The 20,098-nt window shown below is 36.1% G+C and overlaps 1 protein-coding gene across 2 annotated transcripts in view; it reads left to right on the top strand.

Moving 5' to 3' along the window:
* Positions 1–535: 535 nt before the first annotated feature.
* LNPK (lunapark, ER junction formation factor) overlaps positions 536–20,098 on the top strand; it is a 38,950-nt gene continuing 19,387 nt past the window's right edge. Inside the window, exons 1-7 of one of the 2 annotated variants that reach the window (XM_074145216.1) lie at positions 536–617; positions 3,050–3,091; positions 4,299–4,486; positions 7,909–7,967; positions 11,183–11,223; positions 17,893–17,973; positions 18,062–18,113. In XM_074145216.1, the coding sequence (XP_074001317.1) occupies positions 591–617; positions 3,050–3,091; positions 4,299–4,486; positions 7,909–7,967; positions 11,183–11,223; positions 17,893–17,973; positions 18,062–18,113 (490 nt within the window). In that variant the 5' untranslated portion in view covers positions 536–590. Of the gene's footprint in view, positions 618–3,046; positions 3,092–4,298; positions 4,487–7,908; positions 7,968–11,182; positions 11,224–17,892; positions 17,974–18,061; positions 18,114–20,098 lie in introns of both variants that reach the window. The other variant, XM_074145215.1, reaches the window with a different exon arrangement.

Raw genomic sequence — 20,098 nt, 5'->3', positions numbered from 1 at the left:
GATCATACAAAGGAAGAACAATAGTGCTATCCAATACGTTCCTGTTGATGAGAGCTTGAAAAGGAAGTAGATTTCTTGGAGATGAACTTTCTCATGAATAGTAAGATATTAATGTTGGATAGCTGGAGTGACAGCTAAAAAGGGACATTGAGAGTTAGGCTTATGAGCGGCAGAGGAAATAACTGGAAATTAGTTTCTTAAATAATCCTGCATAATAATAAGTCTTTAAAATTGTTTTTCTACTGGAGGATTTTGGTGGCTTTTTTTTTTCAGTTTTTTTTTTGCTTCTGTTTTTGAGGACTCCCCTCTGGTTAAGTATTTGCAAAGTAAAAATAAGTTTGGCCACATCAAGACTGATCAACTGACTTACAAGATGGCCTATGAAACAGAAGACTGGATTTTAAAATAACATATAGGTAGATAACTAGGCAATGGCTTTATGTGATATTTTAATTTCTTCAGATATTGGAATAAATTTGTGAATCTTTAACCATGCTGTTAGATTGCTCCTAAGTGTTTAATGCTTCACTTCTAGCTGTGAATTCTTGTAGAAGATTGATAGCTCTGGCAACATTTGTCCACAATAGAAGATGGGTGGATTGATTTCAAGATGGAGGGTAAGTAAAATTGTGTAACAATATAACAGTCTTTAGTCTAGAAGATGGGAGTATGCAGGACATGTTTCTTAATGCCTATTGGTTGACTGTTAATGCTGGTTGAACGTTAGTGCTAAACTTTTTCCATTAATATACCACGTTAAAGTCCAGTGGTGAGACATAACGACCAAAAATATTTACCAAATCCTTAAACTGTGCAGCTGTCCTTTATTTCTTTTGCAGTACCAGGCCTCGCAGTGGTTTGGTTAACTTATAAAAATACAGTTTTAACTCTTTCTGTAAATCTAATCTAAATAGTTCTGTGGGTCTTTATGGGGGTAAATACAGCAGCATCTATGACTTGAAAGATTGGTGGCTGTTTTAGGTCAAAACGGATACATTCAGAATACCGTTCTATATCTGTTTTAACAAACTTTTTGGTAGCTACTTACACCTATACAAATCTATCTTCCTAATTGTTTTTACTGGTTGTATATTAATGAATGATGTACTGAGTTTGAGGAAGAGGCATGAGGTTTTTGACTACTATCCTGGCAGGTGTGAGTTGTTTGAGTTCGCCTTTGAATATTATCAACTGATTTCAGAGCCTCCCATACAAAACTCCTTTGAAGGCAAAGGTTTAGGTGAAATGTCAGTTTTGTGTAATAGAAAGAAACTCACTTTCATGGTCATGCAGCGTGGGCTGTAGTCTTTGAATTTGTGGCCTGAAGGGTGGGGGAAGATAGTGGCTTCTCAGAAGTTAGGAAAGATTCCAAGTTGCTCCTAAGGCAAATTTTACTGGAGATGATAACAGTTATTTGCAGTTGCTTATAATTTATTTAGAACATGTGTCTTTGTGTGGAATGAATAGTAATAAAATGCGTAGGTTTTCAGGTTAGGGCTTCCTGTATATATTCTCTTTGTTTTGCCTATTCCCTCCACTCATCAGTTCTCTCCTTGTTTTACTTCCCACCCACATGTCCATTATTGCTGTACATGCATTATAGGTTTTCATCTTTTTGTGGTGTAGGAGAGGAACCTTCAGTTAATAGTAATATCAACTGTAAAAAAAGTGATTCATTGCACTGCTTTCTATTTGTTACTATAAAAGTAGGAAAATGTCATACCTTTATGTAAAATAGATAATATATTAATCTATTATCATAGAATGCCAGGTTGGAAGGGACCTCAAAGATCATCTGGTTCAACCTTTCTTGGCAAAACCACATCCTAGACAAGATGGTCCAGCACCCTGTCCAGCTGAATCTTAAATGTGTACAATGATGGGGACTCCACCACTTCCCTGGGGAGATTATTGCAATGGCTGATTGTTCTCGTTGTGAACAATTTTCTTCTTGTCTCCAATCAAAATCTCCCCAGGAGTAACTGGTACCCATTAAACCTTGTCTTTTCCATGTGACTCCTTGTGAAAAGGGAATCTCCATCTTATTTGTAGCCACCCTTTAAATACTGGAATGTGGTCATAAGCTCTCCCCTAAGCCTTCTTATGTCAAAGCTGAACAAACCCAGTTCTCTCAGCCCTTCCTCATATGGCAGATTTCCCAGTGCTTTGATCGTCTTTGTGTCCTTCTCTGGACCCTCTCCAGCCTGTCCACATCTTTTTTCTATAGCAGGGACCAAAATTGAACACAGTATTCCAGGTATGGCCTGACAAGTGCTGAGTAGAGTGGGATAATGTCTTCTTTATTTCTGCTGGTGATGCCCTTGCTGATACAACCCAGCATTCTGTTGGCCGCCTTAGCTGCTGCAGCACACTGTTCACTCGTATTAAGCTTGCTGTCCACCAGGACCCCCAGGTCCCTTTCCACAGAGATGCTCCCCAGCCAGGTAGATGTCACCCTGTGCTGCACTCCTTGATTATGTTTTTGCAGGTGCAAGACCTTACGCTTGTTCCTGTTGAACTTCATAAGGGTCTTGTTAGCTTACTGTTCCAGCCTGTTCAAGTCTTCGGCAGGGTGGGTCTCCCTTCTGAAAGTGTCTACTTCCCCGGTCAGTTTGGTGTCATCAACAAGCTTTGTCAGGGTGTACTTGACCTCATCATCCAGATCACTTATGAAGACATTAAACGGCGTTGGGCCCAGTGTTGATCCCTGGGGGAACCCACTTGTGGCAGGTTGCCAGTTTGAAAAGGAGCTATTTACCCCCATGCTCTGGGTATGGCCTGTTCCCCACCCACCACACAGACCACTTGTCCAGACCCTAACGCGTCAGTTTCTTTAGGAGGAGGCCATGGGGAACTGTGTCAAAAGCCTTGGAGAAATCCAGCTAGACAGTGTTCACTGCTCACCCATCAACCAAGCAGCGTACTTTGTCGTAAAAGGCATATGAAGCATATGAATAAGTCGTCTTGTTAGAAAACCACTAATGTACAGTAATCCTCAAAATATTGACTTTTGTCAGATTAACATCTTTGTTCTCTCCTTTGTAAGCAGGCAAAGCCTTCCACTGTAGAAGTATTAGAAAAAATTGATAAGGTATGTATTTGCTTTTTGGTGTTTTGTTTGATTTTTTTTGTTTAGAAAGATCCTTTTTGCTGGCTGTATATTTCTTTTACATTAGGTAAAACACTGTCATAGAATTTTAAATTACTTTGGTAATTATTCCAGCTGGATGTACTAGAGATTCTGAGTTTCAGGTGGACTGCTACCTTTTTCCCCCTTACTATTAGTCATGTAGAAAAAAAACATACCATATAATAGATAGTAAGAAACTGCAGTTTAAATATTTAATTAGAGAGCCTGAAATGGGAATGGATGTGAAGCTGGCTTGATTACACAATTTAATTGTAACTAATGGTTAAACTCCCATGTAATGGAAAATGTCACTAATGCAAGGTTCCATTCATCAGGCTCATTAGAAAAGCTTCAATGTATGGCTTTAAGTGTAAGAATTGTAGCTGTAGTGGTTGTAAGTAAGGTCAGGGGCAGAATAACTGAATAGATCATTCAGTAATCAATTCTGATTTTTTTTTTGCCAGAATTTGTGACAGATGTCTGTACTCTATGGGGAAATTAACTGTTTTGAAATATGCTGTTGATATTTTTTGTTTTCCTTTTAATGAAAGCGTGAGTACTCCTGTTGTCACTTGAAATGCAGTCAAAATGATAACATAGTGGAGCATTGCTTAATCGCTTATTAATATGCCAAAATAATCATTCAGATGTTCAGGATTTTACTCTTAATGTGAGGAAAATACTGAAATGAAACCGTGTGAAATGGTGAGAAGAGAGATTGCTTCAGCAATTTCTCATGTTAGTAGAAAAGTATTAGAATCATTTGAAGTTCTACAGGTGCCTGATGAAAGTTTTGGGATGCAAAGTGTGGTTGGTAGGGATTTATGTGATCGTAAAGACTGCCATTCATAACGTATTAGCATTTTCAACTTGTTCCAAACATACTAACACATTACAAATAGGAAAAAAGTGCTGATTTGTAATATTTCTTCCCAATAGTGATATGTTACTGATAATACGGTGCAAGTGGCCCATATAATAACATTAATAGGGTTATGTATTTATGCTATGAAAGCATCTTTAGCAAATACTGTTATTTATCAAAAAGCTGCTGACTTTTTTAATCAAGTATCAAATTGATAAGGCTAATTTTAGCAAACACTTCAAGGCAGCTTAGTAAAACCACCAACTAATTTCATTAATAAGGTTGAACCCTGTTTGTTTACAGGAAATACAGACATTAGAAGAATTTAGAGAAAAAAATCAGAGGCTACAGAAACTATGGGTTGGAAGGCTGCTTCTCTACTCTTCACTCCTTTACCTTATAACCTGCTTAATTGTATATTTCTGGTGTCTTCCTGATGAATGGACAGCAAGGTTGATTATGACACTTCCGTTTTTTGCATTTCCATTGATGTAAGTAAATATACCTTTTTTTTTTTTTTAAACTGCTGTCTCTTTAATAAAAGGAGATGGAAAATACATCTCAACAGAGGTTTGGGTTTGCTTTTGACAATCCTCGAGTTGTCATAACTTGCTGAATTTTTTTTTTTAATAAATCCAAGTTGTCGGGCAGGTGCTTTCACTGAGGGAAATGTCTCTCATGGGTCTCGGTTTAGTGCAGAACTAATCTTACTATCAAAAGATGTTAACATCTAAAGTTACTTGACTTATCAAAATTATACTAGGGCTAGGGAGAGACCTGTATTTGAACACCTGCAAGGCAGTGTAATATAAGCAGAAGAATGTTATCTGGGGCTTTATTTCTGCTGCTATTTGGAAAAATATGTCGACTGTATCAAAGTGACTTAAGGTATGTCACCTGTATGTAAAATGCAGTAGATAAAATTGGGGAAAAAAATACAAGAATGAATGGAGAGACGTACTTTTACATATTAGGTGACTGTTAACAGAATTGACTTGAAACATCATCAACCTGAATACGTTGAGGACTAGTTTTACATAATTAGCTGTTTTTCTGGAAAATCATTGACTTGTCTTCTTCAACCAGAAAATATCCTAACATCATTGGATGTGAATAGGAGAAAATATTGTCTACTGTTTTGTTTCACTGAGCTGATTGGCTGCTCATCCTCACGAGTGGCTTTTGATTTCTAAGATAACTTTTCTAAAAATAATGAAATGGGCCCCCACCCCACTAAACAGTGGCTTCCGTGCCTCCCCTTCCTCCAGACCATCAAGGAGGAGAAGCAGCCTAGTGAGCATCTTTCCTGCTGATGGGGAGCACAGTGCATTTACTGATTGCCTGAAATGAAGATCGTAAATACTGTCCATACTGGCACAGCATCTTAGTATGAAAACGTGAACTTGTCAGTCCCCTAGCTTTAGACTTGAAAGATGAAGTCAAATGCAAATATTTCAGGCTTTGCAAGTTTGATTAGTGTGAGTCAGCTTAACATAATATGCAAAAAAAAAAATACTTGAAGATGCTTTTTGTACCTTATGCGCAACACAGTATGATGTACTAATATGCTGCTGTTACGGAATCCCATGGAGAAGATACATGGGCAGCAATATCTTGACTGGAAAGGATTAATATAGAAATTAAAGCTCAAATTAATCTTTGGCAGCAATATGAATTGATTTTGTTCTTAAGGACAAGGACTTGAAAGTCTTTGTTGTTAGCATGTGAGGCTTGCTCATGTTAACAGGGCAGGCTTTTAGTAGTATCGCCAGCTTCCCTTCACTTAGGTATTTTAGGATTAGTATAGAAATTAAAACTTTTATTACTTGAAGGTGATGGCTTCTAGCGCTGTGGTGTGAATTCTCACATTGGATTTTTATTCTCTAGTTTTTGTCCTTTAATAGTTGAGTGTATTTTTTTTTTTTTGGAATGGTGGGTTTCTATAAAATTCTGAATTGGATATCGGCTTACTCATGTTTAGAATTAGACTGTTGTTCCCTTATGATTTGCAACTGTTTATCTGATTTTTCTCTTAAGCCATTCCCCTTCAGCTTTTTTGGTGGTTATGAATGGCAAGTAACTGCCAGCTTGTCTTCATTCTCGGTCAAGAGATGACTCCATGTTGAATGCCTGGTGCCACCCAGTAATACCTCTAGAGATTTTTCAGCCCTAATCAAACTGGAATATGTCTGCCTTTTCTAGCATGCAGTCAGTCACCAACTTATTTATGCCTTAGGTCATCCCTTCAGGATCTCAGCAAGTTACTGATGCTGGTAGAGTGAGTTAGGTTCTAGGAATATATAGCATTGTTAATTTTAAATGTATATTGAAACATCTGAAAAGTTGAAGAAATATGCTAGCACATTAGAAGAATGCTCGTCTTGAAATGATTTTCATTTGAATTGGATTCTGTTTCATCTTGCATGTTCTGATTTTCAGAGAAATATGTTTTTATTTTGTAACATTGGTCTGAAATGGTCTACTATTAAACTTTCAGCTCAAAGCTCTTAAAGAAGAAATGTTTTTTATTTCGTGAAGCCCTACCATATATCTGTTAGCTTAGAATACAGCTTTAGGTAGACAACTCTTCATTAAGCATACAATAAAAAAAAAATAATGCTTTTGCTTGTGTAACATAGTCTTTAAGGCAATTAAAACCCTGTAAAACATTAATTTCTTTTGATCCTTATATGAAGAGATACATCTTGCATTGTGTAAGTGGGCAAAGCCATTTGTATTCTTAGAGTAGCTATTACAGCACACCTTTGAATGTGGAGTAGCGTTAAACTTCTTTCTCTGTTTCTCAGACCTTGTATAGGTTACGCTAGCATTCCAGTTGCCTTGTCTAACTTGCCTAACTCAGGTTGTGGTGTTGATACTTGAAAGCATTTTGAGCTGGGCAGCCATTATATAAATGCAAAACATGTACTTATGAATTAAGTTGAAACTCTGTTTGACATCTTACAGCCTTTTGCATGCTTTCTTATGTTAGCTTTTATTCAGAGAACCTTTCCAGCCTTTAAGAATTTCTTTTTTTTCCTTAAATGAAACATTGCCATTTAAGGCTTTTTTATATAGTTCTTGGCACTAGGAGGGTTTTGAATAAGATGCTTGGAAGAGTTTGAAGTATGAGATTTGCCACTTGGCTTAGGCTGATTAACTTGCCAGGAAAGGTGTCAGCTTAATAATTATAAGCATTTCTAAGCTTTAAAACAAATAAGTCCTGATGATTGAGGAGAGATCTTTCAAATGTAAAACGATCATAGATCAGTTTATCTTTGTCTTGAGCACAGATAAACTGACCCATTGTTTGAGCTAAGTCAGCTGAAACCCTGCAGAAACTGAGTGGATTCAGAGCTCTGTAAAATCATCAGGAGTCAGGTCAGTTAACTCTGCTTGGAAGAGCATTTGTACAGTAGCTGTATCTCATGGTTTTCATTGGTATTGAATTCTTCCCACAAATCTCCTAGGTCTTAATTTTGGGCCTTAGCTGGTAAGCTTGGTTTTCTGGATAACATGCATCATAAATCTATCAAATAAGAAGTGATGACTAAGTAATTTTCAGCTAGCTACACATACCTTGATTTTTAAATAAAGTTCCCACTGAACATTTTAGCAAGCGATGATCTTACTTGCTGCTGCTTCCTTAGTATTTCTACCTAGAGTAGTACTTCGTTAAATTTTAATAGACAGGAAGATTTTATTTAGGTCAATGTTGATGTCTTGTTGACAAGATGTTGATTTAATTTTTAGTTTTCTGTGTAAATATTGTTTGAAGATTTGTTCTTTATATTTGCAAAGTTAAATCTCATCTGGTAAGTCTTCTGCATTAGCTATTCTGTTTGCTAAATGACTTCAGAAATGGTTACTGTAATATATTTTAATTAATATAATTCTTCTTTCTGTTTTAAAGAATCTGGTGTATAAGAACACTGCTCATTTTTTTCTTTTCCAAAAGGACAGAAAGGAATAGTAAGTATTTTTTCTGGGTGTTTTTTTTGAATATGGAGCTAGTTGGAAATGATGCTTGCTATAAAAATGTAAATATTTTGGGTAATTTGGCTTCCAGGAAAAGAGTTGATGCTGAAATGGGTAATGTTAGCCAAACTGTTTCAACCACACAGTTCTTGAAAGAATGGGAAGCAAACTGCTTAATCTTTTGCTTCACTTCGAAAATTGTGGTAACATTTGACTCCCATCTTTGCATGCTTCAAAGTGTAATGGAGTAAAATGTACTGTAGGAGTGATGGAAAGGAAGTATAAGCAATAGTAGCAGTTCCCTTAATACTTGCATCTTGCAAGAATTCCAGCAGTCTTGATCTTTTATCTTTATGTATAAGAGAAGAGATTTATAGCAGATGTGTTTAACGTGTTTGTGAAGATAGCTTTTCTCTACCAAGCTCTCAAAAGCATGCTTACGTTCTCCTGAGTGGAAAAGGGATAAGCAGATGTTTTTGTGCTCTTTTGAGAGCTAAGGAAAACTGGGAGTCATGTAACAAAAGAGTAATGCAGGTGTTCAAATATATATATAAAGTTGTTAAAGAACATGCAGATTCACTCTAATGCAAAATTTAAAAACAGCGTCTGTGGCACATGTCTGCAGTAGTTAGAATTCATTTCAGACTTTCTTTGAAAGCAGTCCAGCCTGTAACAATATCTCATGGTGATGTGAGCAATAATACAGGAAAACCTCAATGTTGCACTATGCTTTATGACTTGCAGAACAACATGATGTATTTAATTTGTGACAGCTTACGAGTTAAACATCACTTTTGGAATTTTTCTTAAACTTAATGTTTGCATTTGATATGCAAGCATAGGACATACATTTTTATGTAGAAATAAAATTGTCCATATATTCTGTGGTGCAGTGTGATTCATTTCTAAGGTGAATATATATTTGCATTTCATGGCTGGATAAGAAAAAAAAAATGTATGTATGTTTTTTTCTGGTTTGCTTAAGTGTCTTTATTGCTGTTTTTAGCATACAGGCAAGTCCAGTGCTTTTGTTGAACCTGTGTATAAAGGGTTTTAGTAGATGTTAGAACATGCCAAAAGAAATTATTTCTGCATTGTTCCAGAGATTGGGTAAAAAGAAAGTGTTTAGCCTCAAAGATAAAAGTCTTCTATTTGGAAAAGAGAAAACAAACGTGCAGTGCAAGAGTTACAACAGTAAAGCAGGAGAAAACATAGCTGAGAGAGCAAATTGGCAACTGAATGGCTCAAAGCTGGCCTTTTACTCTGGGATAAGTTAATATAACACACTGAGTTACTGGAGACGGTTATTTAATACTATAAAGCTCTACACTGGATATCCAGCATACACCGATTCTGGGAACCATGCTCTGAATGAGGACAATTCCTAGTGAAATGCTAGGGAGGGCGATGCAGAGAGATGACAGCATTTCAGTTTTTAAGACTGGTCAGGCAAACAGCTGTTGAGGAGGATTTAGGCTGATCTGTCCAAAAGTGTGGGAAAAACGAATGAGGTATCTTGCAGGTATTGACTTCTCTACTATGAGTGTGGGTTTGTTTTTTTTTCTGTAGCTTTAATTAAGATGAGATATATTGGTTTCTTGAGAGTATTTTGCAGTAATTGCCATTTGGCCATGTTTGAAGGGGCAGGTGTTTCATGAGGTTCTTGTTTAACACAGGAGGTAAAGTGATCAGAAACAAACTCCCACACTTCCAACTGATGGCATTGCGTTGTGGGAGGCGATGCTTGAAGATGTTTTAGGCATTTCTGTACCAAACCCAGCTTCTGTTACTTAAGAAACTTGATAGTTGACCGTATTGTGCCATTTGTTTGTCTGCGTGATACCATACTGCTCTGCAGTGTGTTTCAAGATGTTAACCTGTATGGGGCTACGTGAGAGGCTGTTTTCTAATATAAATGTAAAATTTAGTGGAGCAAGATACCTTATTGATAAGAAGATGCACAATTCCTGGAATTATCTATCTTCTGTGGTCCAGCCCAGTGCTAAATATGATCTTGTTCCATATCCTATTTGTGTGAACTAACAATGGATTGTTGTAGTTACCCTTTCACTGCATACACTTGCAAATATATACATGCCCAGTTCTAGTATTTTGCACATTTAATAAAGTGGTTTATCAAAATGGGTTCCTACATTTCTGGAAAAGTTCAAGTAATTATGTGTTCCCTTAATTTCAAGTAACTAGTGTTCCTGAAGTAACTTTAAACAGTGTACAGCATACTTACATACTTTTTTGTATCTTTATATATATATTTAGTTTGTTAGTTTTGTTTCTTGTCATGTTATGAAACTTTTTCTTTTTTTTGAAAACTGAAAAATGGGTAAAAATAGCTATATCTTACAAGAAGTGAAGTGCTGGTGCCCAGTAGAGCTGAGAAGGGGAAAAAGTTGCAAAGTTTTTTGTTAAACTCGCTGTGAAGCAGGTAGTAGAAAATGGACTTAATACAGAAGATATTCTTTTGATAAGCGATGGTTTATTACAGTGAGCCATGAGTGCCAAGCTGCAAGCATTGACTTAAAGGAAAATCCTATGTGTGTTTGACCTTTCTTCTTTCCCTTCCTTTTAGAGTGGTTCGATACTCTGCCTACTAGTTGTAACAGACTCTTAACATTTAGTAGCAAAATGACCTTCTGGTAGCTTTTCTTACAAAACTGGAGGTTTTGCTGTAGTCTGAAAGTGTTGAAAGGGTGAAAGAGATTGAGATTTGAAGCCCAGAATTGACCTGGCATTTGAAACTAGCATATGTTAAGAGGCTTATGTGAAATACTGAAGCCAGTAAACCTGGTACTCAGATATATTAATATTCAGGCCTCAAGCTTTTTTTCTGTAGTTTGACTTGTGAGATTGAGTGTATTTGGTCCATTGTTGTACCAGTTTTAATGTAGGTCAAAGCAGGGCACTGGCTAGAATTGGTTTGCTTAATGAGGAAATGGTACATAAAACTTTTTAATAGTTATAACTCTAGAGTGATAACAGTGGGCTATAATTTATAAGCTGTTTCGGTATTTAAAATGATTTATTTTCACATAAAAACTTTAGTTACTTTATGCAAAGTTTACTAATGTTGCAGGGTTGGTAGTGATCAGGGTGTATTTTTTTTCTTAATTTCACAAAGCAAACTCAGTGTTTAAAGTGGGCTGAAATTCTCTCTTATATTTGAAAACTAATGTATTGTGTCCTTCTTTTAGATGATGCACTGGAAGATTTAAAGTCTCAAAAGAAAAAAATAGTAAGTAAAACTTCACAAAAAGCTAGTTGTTATGGTCCACTGAAGTGTTTTTGCATCTCTACAACTTGAGTTTGATTGTAATATATAGATCAAGAGTGGAGAAAAGGAAGTTAAGCTATTGCTATTCCCCTGTTTTTGTATGTTTTCTAGTACCACACAAGGTTTTCCTTACCCCAAAATGACAAAGGACTGCTTGCATATGAGAATCCATTGTCTCCTTGTAACCTACTGTTTTAGTGTTGCTAGATCTATGGATAGTGATTCTGCTTTGTCAGAGAATGAAAATGTATGCTTTAACCTACTCATTGCTGACTACTTCTTTTATTTTAGCACTACAAAGTGTTAGATGTTGCACTGATTTAAGGTGATGGAGTGCAACTGTATCTTTAATAGTTAATCTGCCATTTAATGTCTTGTTCATAAATAGTACAAGGGACTTCCATCTTGTCTGGATTCACTTTTTCATTAAGTAACAGATTATTGTTTATATCTTAAATGCATCACCCACTTATTTCCCATCTTTCTCCATCTTAATTTTGTACTACGTGTTTTCTCCATTACATTTTCCTCTAAAAATGTATCTTGTCATGTATCGATCCTGTCAGTTGTCTTGAGGTCACTTATTTTGTGAGCTGTGTGGATGAGTTAACGGTATAAAACAGGTATTTGCTTCAACTGGATCAATGCTTAATCTCAGTAAGACAAACTTAGGATGGAAAAGATTCTGGGTCCTGAATAACTTGCACTTTTTGTGAAGTTTGTAACACTGAAAGCTGCTTCCTCTCTACTTAATCATTCCATAAGGAAGTTCTCTGTTTACTCATTGTTGGCATCATCTCCTGTCTTGCAAGGCAGAACTTAAAAACTACCATCACCAAAACCCAACAAAACTCGACACCACCACCTCCTCCCCCTAAAAAACTCCAAAGGCTGTGTTATGAAGCTTTATTGTTAATGAGTTTTCCAAAGTGTTCACCTCATGCCTTCTGAATTTTGTCATGGTAGCTAAACTAATAGAAAACCTGCAACAAAGCTACCAAAAAGGAGCCAGGTAAGAGCCTGGTATTATATGGCCTTTACGGGGGAAATGGATTTCACTGATCTTCCATTCTTTTTTTATCACTTTTAAAATGTGGAAGTAAAAATGGTAACCTGTAACCTAATTATGTCATTGTCCTTTGGTAAAGAGGATTTGCTAATATTTATGTCTGCTAATCTTTATGTTAAGGAATCTGTTAAATGGAAGTGTCCTTTAGTTGGAGAGGTGATAAAAAGGGGTTGGAGAGGCTAACATTTTCTGAGAATAAAATAAATGAGTATAATAACTACATTTTTAATTAACTTTATGAAAACTGTTGAACTGAATTTAGTTCATCTCTCCAATTTACATAGTCAATGAGTAGCTTTGGAGGGAAAGTTCTTGGAAAAGAAAAAGCACAATGGAGAGCAAAACAGCTTTTGGAGTCTTAAATTTAAAGCCTTAATTGCAGTTAAATAAGTTTATTTTTCTGTAATCAAGAAAACCTTCCTATTTATTCTAGAAGAAGTAGTAATGCTGATTTTTTTTTTTATGTGAGAAGCACTTTAGAGAAAAGGTATTGAATAAAAGATTAATGAGGAAAAAGCTGGTTTATGAAGGGGAAAGCTTTTCTTTTGGGAATTGATTCTGTTGAAACAAGATGTAAATGTGTATTTTCCATATGCAAAAAATAAAAAAAACATTGTAGAGGAGTGGGCAGTAGTTAAAAATAAAACTGTATGAATGCTATGTGAACAATATTGAAATTATACTCTAACTATGGAGAGTTTAAACCTGGAAATATAAATTGCTATTAATATATACGCATGTCATGCTATAATCATTAAAGGCAAACTTCTAAATAGGATTAGTAAAACAGAGTTCTGGGAAGTCCAATAACCTGTCATTCAGCTATTCTTCAATTGGAGGGGAATAAAAAGTCCACGATTAGTTCCTGATCTTGTGGGTGCCTGGTTCCTAGCAAGGAACCAGAAGCAGAAGACTTACTGCAGCCGCTTGATTCAGTGCAGTGTTGGTATTTTTTACTCAGGAGATCAACTCAGGAGTTTCATCATCATTTAAAGGTATTCAATTAAGCAATAAAATTAGATCATCATACATGAAACCTAGCATGTTGAAATGAGCTGAAAGTGGATGCAGGTAATGAGACAGAATATAATTTGTATTTCACATAAAAACACTCATAAAATTATATTCTATAATAATTTGGTTTTGATAGTATTCAGATTTCATTTTGTTTTGCGTTAACTCTAGGACTTTTGGTAAGGGTTTTTGTTTTACCAAGTAAAATAATGGGAAGGGAGGAGGGAGACGTTTCCCCCCCCCCCCCCCCTTGGATTCAGATTTGCTACTGAGTTTGCAAATAGGATTAGTTACTAAGATTGTGATCCTCAAAGTATCTGGGATAAGTAAATTATGTATTTCCTGTTTATTTGTAATGCACACTGTTGTCTAGCCACTGTCAGCCTGTCACAACAGCTATGGTTTTTCATTTTATTGCAATTCAGATACCCAATTGCTGGAGAAAACTTCCATTAAAGACAATTGTCCTTTTGAAAAATGTTATGGTACTTGTTTTACAGGCATGTGGTCCACCTTTTCCCTAGTGACATTACTTACATGCTGAAGGGTACCTATAAGGGATTAAACTCCTCATCTACTAGATACAATACCCTGGTGGCTGTGCAGTGAGCTGCTTAATAGAACTTCAGTTTTGTTCAAAAGATTTCAGTCTTTGGTGACATAATTACATAGATATTCATGTGGGTAAAATACTAGACAAACAGAAATACCGGTATTTCATCTGGAAATGACCATTAATATTGTCTGTCCTGTACTTCAACTCAAAATTTCTGTAATACTTATTTTCCACAGAACTGACTCTCTGTGCTCTGTTTTTTCTGGGTGAATGCTTTAAAACATGTTGAGTGTTTCTTTATGGATTGCGGTAGGAATTAAGTTCATTACCTATAATTAAGGCACTACTTCAAGATACAATCAAGGAGGGACAAAAAAGTTGTAAGGGATACTCTGGTTGTGTTTGTGATTGTGTTGCTGTAATTTTGGCCTTAGAGTCCTCAGTTAATGAGGATGTCAGCCCTTAAGCCTGAATGTGTATAGATGAACAAGTTCAGAGGGTTAAGCGTATTAAAGCAAGGGCACAGGACATGTATTAAGCTGGTCCAGGTGGGAATTAGTGGAGATTTTACCTGGAGCGGCAGTCTTAAAGATGGGATAGTTCTTACACGGAGAACAGTCGTGAAGATAGTATAGCAATTACTTCACTAATGTTAGAATTAAACTTTGCTGAAGTTTGCTCAGCTATTCTGTTATAGTAGGCTGAGCGTAATATTAGACTTGGACAGACTTCCTAGCCATTTCAGATAAGAATTTAGAAAGCTGCATCTGTTAATTTTCTAGGGAAAAAAAAAGTCTGATTTCGAGACTGCCTTGGAGTTATGTTAGTAATAAATAACAAAATTCATATGTTGCATTTTTTTCCAAAATAACTGTTTGTTTAATGAACTTTATACCTTCAGCCTTCCAGGCATAGAAAACTGTAGATGTTTTGGTTATCTTCAGTATGTGAAAAAAGCATCTACTAGGAGTTGATTGTTGTGTAAGCCCAGTCTACCCAATATAGGCTGGAGTACTGCAAATGTGTGATTGGAAGCTGAAAATACAGTTGAAAATCATGATGAATGATTGAATGAGGTATTTCTTCCATGCAGTGTTTAAACAAAACAGTTACTTTGGTTGTTTTACTGTTTGCCTGGATCTATTGAGAGTGCACTTGATTATTGTGGCATAAATTATTTATTTCCTATTTTAAGGAAACTTTTGCTATGTGTACTTGTGTATCTTACACGGTAGACTGAAATGGATCTTGTAGCTTTGTGTGAGCATAAATAGCTCGTATTACTTTTCAATATAGGCAACTGATGTCGTTGCCACAGGAATTCTGTTTGGTTGCCAGTTGGAAAGGAGGCCATCCATGCAATTATTCATAGGAGAGAATGTGGTACATGACCATGCTTCTTTATTAAGATGTGGTTGATTCCATGAAATGTTTGAAAAATCCATGATTAGGCTGGTATTAACTTTCACATAGACTTCACTTGTGATTCTGGTTACTCAGCATTTAAGCTTGATAATAATGGACTATGAATTAGCCCTTGGCAGACAGTAGAAAATGTTTTTGTGGGAAAAGTTTTTGGATCTCAGAGAAGAGTATATTACAGAAAAAGAGCAGAGGGTGTGGAGCAATTTGCTGTGTTAGCGAGCCAGCGCTCAGCACTAGGTTAACCTTTCCAAGGTTATGCTTCAAGATGGTGAATAATCCAGAAGTCAGTATGTTGATTTGCATTTATAAATGTGCTTGCTGTGGCAGTGCATAAGCCAGTTTCTTTGGCTATGCAAACGTATGGTTGCTATTTAAATTTTATGGAGGCCCTTATTTGTTTCTAGTAACTATACTAATTTGCTTAAAGAGTAAGAGAACTTTCATCCGTGTGATTCCTTCTTTGATATTACTAGCCAAACTTCAATTGATTTTAGAGAAGTGTATCCTAGAAGTAAAACCATGAGAACTGTGAGTGTGCTTATAGAAGTCTTGACAATTTCTAGATATTCTCAAGGAATGTGTAAAGAGTCAGTTGTGAAATCGAACTCTTGTTCTATTCAGCTGTACTAGAATTAAAAAGCTATCTATGAATTTCAAAATATGAAGAGTAATTTGTTGAATTATTCTTCACATTATATAGTTATTGGATAACTTTGACATCTGAATCTTGTGATGAGCTAAATTTTTCCATTTCATATCCACAAATAACTACCATCCTATCTAACACTGCTATAGCAAGAAGTATGTTAGATAAGGAAGGTGTCAAGTCATGGTGGAGTGTTCTGTTTTATCCCCATCCTAAAGGTCACTTAGTTCTGCAGAAGAGTGTTTCTCTTTCCTGTGTGGCTATAAAGACATTTGTATACATTATATGTTCATTGATGTAAAGTTACTTGGGTTTTTTTAATTTTGATTTGAGGGCCAGATATTGACACTGACTGTTAACACTTCCCTGCTTTGTAGCTTCACCTCACTAACCTTACTCCTTCATATAAAGATCTGCCTTATGGTTTTCACTTTCATCAGCAATAAATACTTTATTTTTCCTATTAGGCCCTTAATTCTGATCTTATTGCACTGTGTGGCATTTGTTTTACGAAGTTAGTGGGTTAACTCCAAAGTCCTGCTGAAATACAAGTTTAGGAAATTGATTTTTACTTCCCTCTTCACTCCCTTTTGTTTCAGCAGTCCTTAATTAACAGCCTGGGTAGTATTACTTGTCTTAAACTTCTGGTAGTGGGTGTAGGAATGAGCTGTTAAATGAATACTGTGTATCCTTTAAATTGAGTGTATTTACTTAGCTTGTGAGGCCTGTTTATAATTCCGAGGTCTGTCAACTCCTACAACACCTGTATACGCAGAGTGGCCGAAACTTTAGTTTCTCACTAGCTAAATAATGGTATAAAACTCATGTTAACATGCACCATAAGTTATTTTAGCAGGGATAAACGAGTTTGAGAGAACTTAATTTTTTGACCACCGACCTTTTCAGTTTTGCAGTTTATGCCAACAGCAAACTTAAGAACAACCAACCTCCCCCTTTAGTTGAACATGGCCATTAGTCAGCATATCTAGGAGAAAAGGTTTGCCTAAGATACTGTAAAATACATTATAATTTCTATACTTATCAGCTCTTTGTCATAACTTCAGCTATCTCTGTTTTAAAGTTAAGCTGCTTCTCGTGTTGGCTGTTAACCACCAAAATGATACTTTACTAGTGATTACTTTTTTAATTAAGCCCATGTATTAGCTATAAAGCCACTTGAGTGCATTGTAAATAAAACTCTGTAATAATGAAGTGGTTTAATTACACTCCCTAAAGTATGCATAGTTCTCAGTAAATTTTTTTATTTAAATTCTTAACATGTTCCCTTTTTTCTGAAAAGCAGTTTGAATCGCTGTAAAGATGGAGATCCAGCCTTTAAAGTCATTTGAGCAAATTCCGTGGCTGTTCTCTAGTTAGTGAGTTTTCACAGCATTTGCAGCAAGCTAATTGCTTCTGCTAATAAATAATCTAAAATCAATGCTGACAGCAGTTAATTGGCACAGAGACTTTATTCTGTAAACCACTTGGCTAACGACCTTCCTTAAATTAATAGCATTAAGTGCTATGAGGAAATAAATCTAAGGAATTGCCTGTCATTCGCTTGTCATGTCTAATAACTTCCAATAATGATGGCTGATAGATTTTTGCACATTCCATTATTGAAGTTGGTGCATGTAATTATTCTCCTCATTATATGTAAACAATTAGCAATATTTGGTGTTTCCTTGCAATAAAGCTGTTAAATATAAGTAGCCCATTAGAGTTTAGAAACTATCTTTGAAAGCAAAGTTTAATTTCCATGGAATATAGCAAATATGCAGGTGTCTGAACGTGCTACTGGCTCATTGGACTGAGCTTCACCTTTCTGTAACATTAATAAGTTGCTTGTAAATAGGAGGAGATGGGGGGGAAAATACTTCGAAGAATTCTGTGTTCATGTGTGAAACCTTTTGTTTCCAGCTTGAGGAAGTAATGGAGAAGGAAACGTACAAGACTGCTAAATTAATCCTTGACAGGTTTGATCCAGAATCAAGTGCAAAGGTAAGAATCTCGGTATTGATACTCGTTTAATATGAAAGGTACTATGGAGCCCAACATTCAGATAATATTATTTGTAATTAATTGGCAGGAGGTTGAACTGCCATCTGCTGGAACATCTGCAACCCCAAGACCTGGACAAGGTAATAGCCCTGTAAAGTGGCTGCTCTTTAGCTTAGATACTTGTCTCTTGTAGCAATTTCCACTCTAGAAGTCTCTCTATGATAAGATTTGTAGATCAATTGACCTTTATTTAGGGTTAATAGACTGTTTATTAGACTATGCCTATTACCTTTCTGTATTTTTCAGACAAGGGATCTGTTACTGAAGGCTGATGTTCTTCTAGATAGCAGGATGTTTAATGCTGCTTGTTGCTAAAGCAGAGACAAAATTAACTTCTTGTGGCATACTTGCAATTTTTCTAGAATACTAAGGTGCTTTCAAATCTTATGTAATATTCACTGACTTAGCTTTTCAATTCTGTTTCTATTTCTGGCTAGTAAGACCTTTCGTAATGCAGTGCTTAAACTATTTTTATATTGTGGATGGGGAGATTCCACAAAGCTAGTGCAGAAATCAGGTGTTCTCTAGATGCAAAGAATGGACAGTTTATGTTACTCAATTTAAAGGTGCTATTGAATAAAATAATAAAAGAAATAGGAAAAAACTTGCATGCTTTTCAAGGAAGCCTTGTTTCTAGATTGCGCACACAGGTTTCAAGACTGAAAAGATCTCTCCCCCACACTCTGCCAGTAGAATGTTTGCATTAAAAATGTGGACTATAAATTAACAATAGTTTGTTTGCATAATTTTTTTTAAGTTTTTCTTAAGGTTGAGTATAATATGCTATAGTTAAACTGTAAATGCTAGTATTAATACAGTATAAAGGCCACCTTGTATTATAATACTGAAAATACCTATCAAGGGTCTGTCTCAGTGTGAGTACTATTTTGCTGTTATAACCAACTTAGACATGTAGGGCCTTATGCTCAAATTGAACTGCAGAATCTGATGTGCATAATATTCCATAAAATAGATTGCTTTAGAGCGTTTTTTAGAATTGCCAACTTTGTCTAATTCTTGTGACTAACCAAACTTTTACTTGTCTCGTTTTTTGCTCTTGGAGTTCTGGTTTTGATGGGTGTGCAGCAGAGCACCTGGATTTACTAACAGAGGTGTTTATAAGCTGCATGGTCAAATCCACTGTTTTGTTCTTCTTGCTTAGCTTCAAATTGTCATGAAAACATTTTTAGCTCATCCTTACTTGTTGACATTGACAGTGAGTAGCTGCAGTGCACTACGTTAGCAGTTAAGCTTTTATCTCTTCTGGTGTCCTAGGCACAACAGCTTTTTCTCAAGTTTGCTCCTCACCTGTCTCTCCTATCGTTCCATTTCTGTGGCATTCATAGTTTTCTTAAGGCTGAAGGGCCATTCTGACACCCTGTTCTGTCTTAATACAGCTCATGTGTGGTTGCCAAGAATTTTCTGTCATGCCTGTAATATTTAGGTAGGCTTTTTTTTTTAACTCTTTATATTCATCCTTCTCCTTGAGATATGTTGGAAATCACTCCAGAAGAAGGGTGACAGATCTGTAGAATGCAAGTAATGCTGACCAGGGGATGAAACTACCTGGAAATGTGTGTTTCTATGTAGAGACCTAGAGATAACTAGCTATAAATAAAATAGACAATAAGTCTTTATTCACCCTGGCTTTATTAAGGGATATCACCAGCATTTTTGAAACTCCTGAGAAGTTACATGATTGTTCTCTTCCCCTCTGCCCGTGCTGTGTTAGTAGCGATGGTGACAAGCGAGTTGCTCACTCTCTATAAGTTAACTAGTCTTGTGTATGTTTGGGTTTATAAAGCACAATGTGCGTGCCTTTGATCCAGTGTTCTGAGTTAGTCAAAAGTAGGTTAGTTGGATCCAGAATATGGTGTGTTGTGTTGTTGTTTGACTCAACTGTTAATAGAAGGGCTATGAGGAAGAGGTTTTGATAGTTAGAAGTATTTCTGAGAGCCAGCCACTATAGACTGTTATCTGCATTAATAAGTGTGGTATAATGGGAGTAGACTTTTAGAGTGAAACAGTTGTTGCTGAGGAGTTTGCCCACACAATATATATATAT

This window comes from Numenius arquata, chromosome 3 (assembly GCF_964106895.1).
Source record: "Numenius arquata chromosome 3, bNumArq3.hap1.1, whole genome shotgun sequence".
Classification (NCBI taxonomy): domain Eukaryota; kingdom Metazoa; phylum Chordata; class Aves; order Charadriiformes; family Scolopacidae; genus Numenius; species Numenius arquata.
The sequence above is the reverse complement of the archived record's forward strand: the minus strand, read 5'-3'. Positions and strand labels throughout refer to the sequence as shown.